Raw genomic sequence first — 8,659 nt, 5'->3', positions numbered from 1 at the left:
AAAATGTAACTCAAGTCTGGTAACGAAGGGTTGCACTTGTCACGTTCCTCAAACATCAGTGCAGACTGGCAGAGTAGGAGCACATGTTGCTAACGTCACGTCAGATCAGCGGCTTGATGATGAAGCACAGTTCTTTTTTATTTGATGACTTGTTTGATCGGTTGGTAGCGTCAAACTGAAGTTGTGAACAGATCGTGAGTGTCCTGACAACCACAAAAGGATGTCTGTAGCCAACGCAAGAGAAATCACAGCAGAAGACTGCATGTAATTACGTGAACGCCATCATCAACAACTGCTGACGATGTATCAGGGTCTCAGAGGGTTGTGGTGTTTCATAGGCGAAGATTTCAACCACGGACATAGCCTTCTGTGCGTACTCCGTTTTCATTTTGTCTGTATTTGTGCACATTTTCTTGAAGCATACAGATACGGACGAAATGGAGCAGAACCACCGGACATCATGGAGTCAGTGTAGCGTAGTTCAAGTGAAATATGAACGTAGGAGATGACGATATACTGCAGACGATATACTGCAGTGTCTCACAGTGACACCATCCTGTGATACTTACCGTCACGACAGGTGCTGTACAGCTGACCAGCGATGCATCATAACACCACATAAGGTGGCTTTTGGTGTCAGTGTCTGATGCTGACATCACTGACACAGTGGTGGTGTTTGACGACTTGATATGAGGAACGGGACGGATGATGACAATGCTTGAAACACACGTATCTGTTTTCATATGTAAAGGGAGAATAAATGAGCTGTAACTGTGTTCAGAGGGGCGGGGTGGCACTCCAGAACAAGGGGTAGGGGCTGAAATATGAAATCAATAAAAAAACACAAGATAAGAACATATATATAATTTGACCAGCACACCACCATACTCACTGTAATCAGTTTTTTATCGTCAACTTTGATTGATCATGAAGTGTAATAATTTGTCATCGAGCATCATCTGATCGCCAATATTTAAACCAAATAACTGATGACAGTGAGAGCGCTTTTCTGTCCTCTCTGTAAAATCAGAGATATTTCACTGTTAAATTTATGAAAATGTTGTTTTTTAATGGAATAACAGCGGGCTAATTAATTTTTTTCAATGCCATGTTCCTGTGTTTGGCCTTGACTGATTCATCTCAGTTAATTTACTCCAGAACAATGTTTCATGAACAAACTCGTCCATCTTTGACTCTGTGTATCAGCTGAAGGCCGATAAGGTGAAGGTCTCTGCCTCCGTCATAAGCTTCAATATAAATATATATATATATATATATTTGGATTTTATGTACAGACTGTGTGTGTTGGTAAAGTGAAGCTCTGTTTGTTTTAATAAGTCTCCTCACTGTGTAATGAGTTACCTTTTAATCTACTGGAATTAAAATCAATAAGGACATTTATTATGTGTTAAATGTGCAGCCTGGTTTTTATTCATTGTAAAACTGACAGACACTGTGTAACAAAGACGTCTTTAAAGAACATCAGGTCACTGTGAAACCTTTGTAGTGAAGCTTTAACCCAGAGAAACACCCACTGAACACTTCAGGAGAAATGAAACTTAGCTTATATTGAACTTTATCAAACTCTGTTGACAGAGTTCAACATTAACATTGACTCATCTGGTCAATGATTTACAGTTTCAGGTCACACAGCCTGGTTATTCAGTGTGGACCAATGAGCGTATCTAATCTGGGTCGGTTTGCATATCAGTGTTTATCACCTGTGGTCAGGTGAACAGTTTCACTTCAGAGACATAAGCACACTCAGGTTTCAGGCTGCAGCAGAGACACATCGGCTCTCAGCTGACAGATGAAGAACTGAAGACATGGCTCCAACTCTGGTGAGTCTCCTGCTGCAGCTGCTGCTGCTGAGCTCTGCTGTCACCGATGAGTTACTGTACAAGCTGCTTTGCTATAAAGGGATAGTTTGGGATTTTTGGAGTGGGGCTGAATGAGACACTTAAGTAGTCAGTGTATTACCTTCAGTAGATGATGGTCAGTGCACCCCAGTATGGATTAGCAGGCAGCTCAGCAAGACATTGCTGTGAACAGGGGTCAATATCAGAATGTATTTTAGCCACGTTAAAAGAGGCCCACCTAAAAAAAACAATCTCAGTAGATGCCATGTGAGGATTTTTTTCATCACTTTACCTTGCCATCAGACAGGCCTTTTCTTTGACTTTACATTTTCTCAACTGTAAAACTTCCATATTATATTACTGCGCCGCAGCTAAAGTGTACTGTTTTACTCTGCAGCTATTCAATCGATCTATTTAATCAGCTATCTAACTCTCAATATTGAATTTTTGGATCTTAGTTCATGAACATAAAAAAACCCATTCAAATTCAGGTTTTAAAATTTCAAATCAAGACATTTCATATTTAAATTTTAGACATGACTTCAGTGACTGGTGCACATATAAGGAAGTCTTTGACTGGATATCCACTGGCTACACCAGAACCCCTGAAGTATTGGCTGCTGTCACCAGAAGTTAAATCAATGTCCCTGATGTGCACTGAAACCAGCCACCTGTAGATCAGTGTGTGAAACCATGGTGCTAATGGTGGTCAGAAACTGCCGAGGGCACCTTTTAATGCCAAACATTTACACTGACTGCATGTCAGTTCAGGATGTTTAGAACGTATCTTTGTGTGTTGTCTGTCTTTTAGTTTGAACACGATGCAAAGCCTGGAGACCTGATTGAGATCTTCCGTGGGACCTATGAGCACTGGGCCATCTACATCGGTGGAAATGAAATTGTTCATTTGACTCCTCCAAGTTAGTCCAAGTCTTGTAAACCATCTGTAACCTTCTGTCTGCTCCTTGTCTTAATATACAGTAGTTCTGTTTGTTTAAGTTCTCAGATGAACAGATTATCAGTCAGTAACATGTCTGTAAAGTAAAATAACATTAAAGACAGTAATGACATATTAATGGCATTTTATCCTTTCCTTTTCTTTCTTTCTCTCGCTGTCTGCAGCCCTTTATCTCTCCAAGCTGTTTTATTCTTACCTATTTCACGTCTCGTCTATCACACACAGATGAAGATTCAGGGGCTCTGGGTGGCCTGTTGACCTTCCTGGACAGCAACACAGCACAGGTGAGACGTCAGAAGATCTGGGAAGTGGTCGGCCACCATCGTTTCATCATCAACAACTTCCTGGATGATGAGTACGAGCCTCGTGAGCGCCACCTCATCGTGAGGGACGCCTGCAGGATGGTGAGCCAGGAGCTGCCGTACTCTGCCATCTCTCACAACTGTGAGCACTTTGTCACAGAGCTACGGTACGGCAAGCCAGAGTCTCGACAGGTGGGTGTCCTGTGGCCTTTATACTTGTGTTTTCATGACTACTTAACAAACAACCCTGGTCGTCTGTAGGATGAAGGGTGAAGTATGGACCTGTGGAAGTAAAGAGGTGTGTTTACCTTGATGAGTAGTTGAAGTTGTGCTGATTCTCATAACGTCCTGCTGCATTATTCCTTTACAAAACATTTGAATGATCTGCTGGTGAAAAGCACCAGAGATGATCAGTGGCAGTTTGGGCTGGGAATCAGTTCGCGATACATTTAAGGTATCAACCAAAATAATTCTGTACCAGGAAGTATCGAGACATCTCCAGTCGAAAGATACCTGCATTCAATACTTTTTGTGCCGGGAATCTGATCCTGGACCCAGGGACGCCACCAGGAATTTTGGGCCCCATGAAAAAAAATCACATTAGGCCCCCCCTGCGCAGCTGTTGTCACCACATCTTTAGGACCTAACTGACCGATTAAAAACTTTACATAACATTGAAAGCTTGCAACTGTCTTGCTTCTTGTAGTTCAATACTACCAGTACAATATTTACTGCTAGTGAGTTGTGCATGCAACAGTCTGCATACAGTATGTGATTCACTATTTGATGCAAGATTAAAAACTGCCATAAAAAATGTCCTAAGGGCCATCTTGGAAAATTGGAATTTTTTCAAATTGGAGAATTCTCTTAACATTAATGAAAGACTTAAAAAAAACAACTTAAATATACATTAACTTTTCAATCAAAATAAATTAAGATCATCATCTCAAAATAATAAAAACAACAGACTAAATCCTACAGATTTACATCGACCCAAATTACCTGCAGTTCATAGAAAACAGAAGCATCTACCTGGATTATTTTAATATTGCCTGTATTAAAGGTACAGGCAATATTAATAATATTAATAATATATTTAATTAATATTTAATAATAATCATTATTTGGAAAAATAATTTGTTATGAAAAAAAATTTCATTTTCTTTTTTGTAATGGTAAAAAAGAGCAAGAGAGAGAGAGAGAGAGAGAGAGAGTCCCACAGACTCCCTGCAGTGATGCTAACTGGCATGTGTTGCTCACCTTCTTCATTGGGATGGTGAGGGGTAAAGTTATGGGCAGACAGGGCTGCTGCTGCTGACTCATCTGTGGTTGAGTCTGGTAAAAGGGGCGGGGACAACTGGTTTAATATGAATATCTTGCTAAACATTTAGCTGCACTGATTAAATGTAGGTTAAAAAGGAGGGAAGTGTAGGCTAACACTAGTCTGTAGCTAACGTTAGCTTATTTCACTATGGACATTAAGCTAACAGGTTAATCTCTACCACTCACAGACTATAGGCTACTCACCTTTCTTGGAGAAAAACTGGGTCACATATTGACACCCTTTCTTTTGCCTCTCCTCTCTCTCCTTTCTTTCTCTCCTTTTATGAAAACAGGATTTTCTTTTAGTTCCAGGTAGCATGATGATGACTGTAGCGTTCTAGCGCAACTGCTGCCTGCTGCTAGGCACCGTCACCGTCAGTGCGCTAAGGCAGGACCAAACCACTTCATGCAGATACAGGGGGGTGCTCAGTCAATATGCATGTTCACTTTTTGGTCAATGGAGATATTTAACTTTTACTGCCAAACTCAAGTAAAAACAAAGAGGTCATTAATTTTATTACTATATTTGAAAAAAAATATATACTTAATGATGATGGTTGAATAATGTTATATAAATTTTTACCTATTTTTGGGGCCCCTGTCAGTCAGGGGCCCTTGGAATCATCCTAACTTTTCTCCCCTATACGGCACCACTGCCTGGACCGTCCCGTCTCCCCGCCGGATCAGCAGACTTTCTGTTACAGCCATCTGCAGAGCTGCTGTCCTACCGACAAACTCTCAGTTCAATGTCACAACAACACTGGGCCGTTGAACAGTCCAGACAAACTCACACCGACTCTCTGACAACTCTGACAGTAATCCCGCTGATGAAAAATTGTGTGATGCTAACATGATGTTCACACCAGGCACAAATAATTTACGCGAGTGAATTACATGTGAAGTCAACATGAAGACGCAACGCAAAAGGACGTGAAATGCGCAAACTAAGCTGCACGAATCAAGCGAGTAGCGTGATTTTACATCATACGCTTATTTCTGAGAGTGATAAATCGGATAGCCAATCGTATTGAGATCCTCTGAGGATGTATGATGCCAAGGACACACCAGCAGAAGTTCACTCTTTGATTCCAAGCATGTATGACACAAGTTGACACAAAATATTCTAGTAACACGTTTGGTGTGAAGACAACACACTGGCATTTTTGAAACGACACCCAGCCCTGATGACAGTCAACATGAACCTTTGTCTAAAATATATTTAATTTCCTGTGGCTGCTTCAAAATAAAGCCCAACTTGTGGTTCACCAATTTTACTTGAAGTGTGAAGCAGCAGGAAATATTAACGTGCATCAGCAGTAACTTCAGATGTGACTGTAGAGCCTGAAGGAAACTGGGAGGCTTCTTTTACATGAGACATGTATGTGTAGTTCATGTGTAGGTAATCTAAATCCGGCATGGGAATGGCGGACTCCACTAAGGGACTGTTCTTTACTTATCAGAGTTTTATTTCATGACAAAATGTGTGTATAGAAGGTGTCAGTACTGCAAACATTAACAAAGTATGTCAGTAGGAAAATTAACCAATAAATCAAAGTATACGCTGATAAACTGAGAGAAATAAAAGTCATTCAGCTGAAAACAAACGTCTCCACTGATCATACAAGAACATAACAGATGTAGCTGAAACTTACTTTACTGATGTTTCAGTGGGAAATCCTTTTATTGATTTGATTGAGATTTATTCCAAACATATAAAACAAACAAACAAAAACAAAAATAAAAAACAGCTAAATTACAGTATTAAAAGTATCACAGTGACACGCGGCCTGGTGTGTGTCTGCACCTGGATCCCGAACAAGCTCATCACACGAGTGTCTCGTTCAATGTAACAATACACAAATCTAACCCGCTCTATCTCAGCTGATAAGGAGCAGATGTGCAGCTAAATAAATAAAGTGTGATTGCTCATATTTCAAACAACACACGATGATTAATAAGCTGATGTGCAGAGTTCAGAAAAGCTTGTTTAATCAGCCCACTCAGAGCATCTGTCACATTCACTGTGTCGTAGCTGCACCTGATTATTCAGAGAGCCTCAAGAAGACAGACTGACTGCAGATGGACTTTTTATATAGTGTGTAAATCTATACCTTAGATTTGGTTCAGTTTTACCTCCACATGTACAACCCCTACTCCAGAAATAGTTGGGACGCTGTGTCAAACGTTATTAAAACAAAATGCAGTGATCTGTGAATCCTGTTTGATCTATATTCAGTTGAACACAGTCCAGAGACAAGATATTTAATGTCATTCTGCAACACTGTGCCACATCATCACCACTCAGTAAGTGTTTGGGAACTGAGAACACTAACTGTTGAAGTTTTTCTTGCTTGATATCCAACTTCAGCGTCTCAACAGTCCGGGGTCGACGTTGTCTTATTTTGTGCTGCATAATGTTCAACATGTGTTCAGTAGGAGACAGGTGTTGACTGCAGGCAGATCAGTCTGGTAGCTGAACTCTTTTACGATGAAGCCACGCTGTTGGGTCGTGAATTTGCAAATCCTAGGATGAACTTTCATGCAGTGATTGCCTAAACCTGACCAATCCAACCAACGAAGGTAACGAGTAGGGCGGATCTCACCTTCACTATAGTAGGAAGGTTTGATGATGTCATTCGGCACAATGATAAGTCATGTGTGGTCATTGGAGAAGCTGCCCTTTGGAGAATTGTCCGTTTGGCTTTCAGGAAACAGAGCTGTCTGACAAATGGGCTTTTGGTCCAGTGGTACATTTTTCAGACTATTGAGCCTTCATAATTATGAGGGCAGGCAGTCCCCCCACGACATGGTGCACTATCTTTGCAATAATAACACAGCTGACATAGTGAAATGTTTTTAGCAGCATGTCTTTGACCTTCAGCGTGTCGCTCATTTATCTCTCGCAGGTCAAGAGAGCAGCAGTGATCGGAGGCATAGCTATAGCAGGTGTCGGCATCGTAGCTTTGGGCGCCGCTCTGTTTGCCTCTTTGCTCAAAGATGACGACAAGGAAAGGAGACATCACAAGTGAGACGGCGAGATGAAAGAGAAGATCTTCTCCACCGTTTGAGTCCGTTCATCCCACAGTGATTATGATTTAGACTATGTGAATGATGTATCACACATGTGTGAACTAAAGAAGGTGACAACATACGACCTTGGAAAAAATTGTTATAGATGAATCCATGGCTGTTATAATGTATATTTGATACTAGTGTTTTGAGTCGGGCAGGTTCACTTCAGGTTAGTTTAATGTCTGAAAAGTATTTGATTCTTTTGTCATGTCAGATCATTTATAAACATTTACAAATCAAGTGAAGTAATCTTATTTCAAGACTTGAATCCGTAAGCTGTAAATATAGTTTGTTTCTAGGAACCATTTATTACATTCTAACTCTTTTTATTAGTTTCTTTTTCAGTTAATCCATAATTGTATATTTACTGTGTTGATTTGTGTAAAAACAAATGGAAAGATTTTCAGGAGAAGAAAAAAATGTTTCCATTTTGATTTTTTGATTTGAACATGTCATGTTCTGTGCTTTGCAGGAAAATGACCAGAATGTTGACATTTTCATTTATATTTTTCAGATTTAGATTAAAATGTTGGTGTGATGCACTGCCAGTCGTCGTTATTCTGTAATGTCTGGTGTTGCAGGACGTCAGCCAACACACCCAGGGTATCACCAACATGCATGTAGACATAGTGGTGACATCATCTTAAAGGATAACTTAGGTATTTTTCAACCTGGGCCCTATTTCCCCATGTGTATGTGTGCGTATGATTCATAGGTACAACTGGTTTTAAAATTGGTTCAGTATTGAGGGAGGCGGATGCAGCCGGCAGCTCTCGCGAGATGACGTCACACAGCCCAGAGGTAAGGAAAACGCTTAGTATGCTATCTACAGAGACAGCACTGGCGATCTGAACCGGTCAGTGGCGAAAAAAAGCACTTTTAATGTGCAAACTTACACGGGACGCATTTGCCCCCGTTACCGTTTTAGCTCATTTCGCGGCTGCAGGCTGCATCTGCCTCCCTCAGTACTGAACCAATTTTAGAACCAGTTGTACCTATGAATCATACGCACACATACACATGGGGAAATAGGGCCCAGGTTGAAAAATACCGAAGTTATCCTTTAAAGTCTCAGAATCCAAACAAATTCTGTATGAAATCAATATTCCTGTTTTCTTGGCCACAGTAATAATGATCAGAGGCAC

At 40.6% G+C, this 8,659-nt stretch overlaps 1 protein-coding gene across 1 annotated transcript; it reads left to right on the top strand.

The window, feature by feature from the left end:
- The first annotated feature begins 1,691 nt into the window (after positions 1–1,691).
- Positions 1,692–8,056, top strand: LOC117266911 (phospholipase A and acyltransferase 4-like). Its single transcript, XM_033642329.2, has 4 exons — positions 1,692–1,841; positions 2,671–2,779; positions 3,043–3,311; positions 7,349–8,056. The coding sequence occupies exons 1-4, from the start codon at positions 1,827–1,829 to the stop codon at positions 7,469–7,471; spliced, it is 516 nt and encodes a 171-aa protein (XP_033498220.1). The 5' UTR covers positions 1,692–1,826; the 3' UTR covers positions 7,472–8,056.
- Positions 8,057–8,659: the final 603 nt, after the last annotated feature.

The sequence above is a fragment of the Epinephelus lanceolatus genome, chromosome 15 (assembly GCF_041903045.1).
Source record: "Epinephelus lanceolatus isolate andai-2023 chromosome 15, ASM4190304v1, whole genome shotgun sequence".
Taxonomy (NCBI): domain Eukaryota; kingdom Metazoa; phylum Chordata; class Actinopteri; order Perciformes; family Serranidae; genus Epinephelus; species Epinephelus lanceolatus.
Note: the sequence above shows the minus strand (reverse complement) of the source record. Positions and strands in the feature narration are given on the sequence as shown.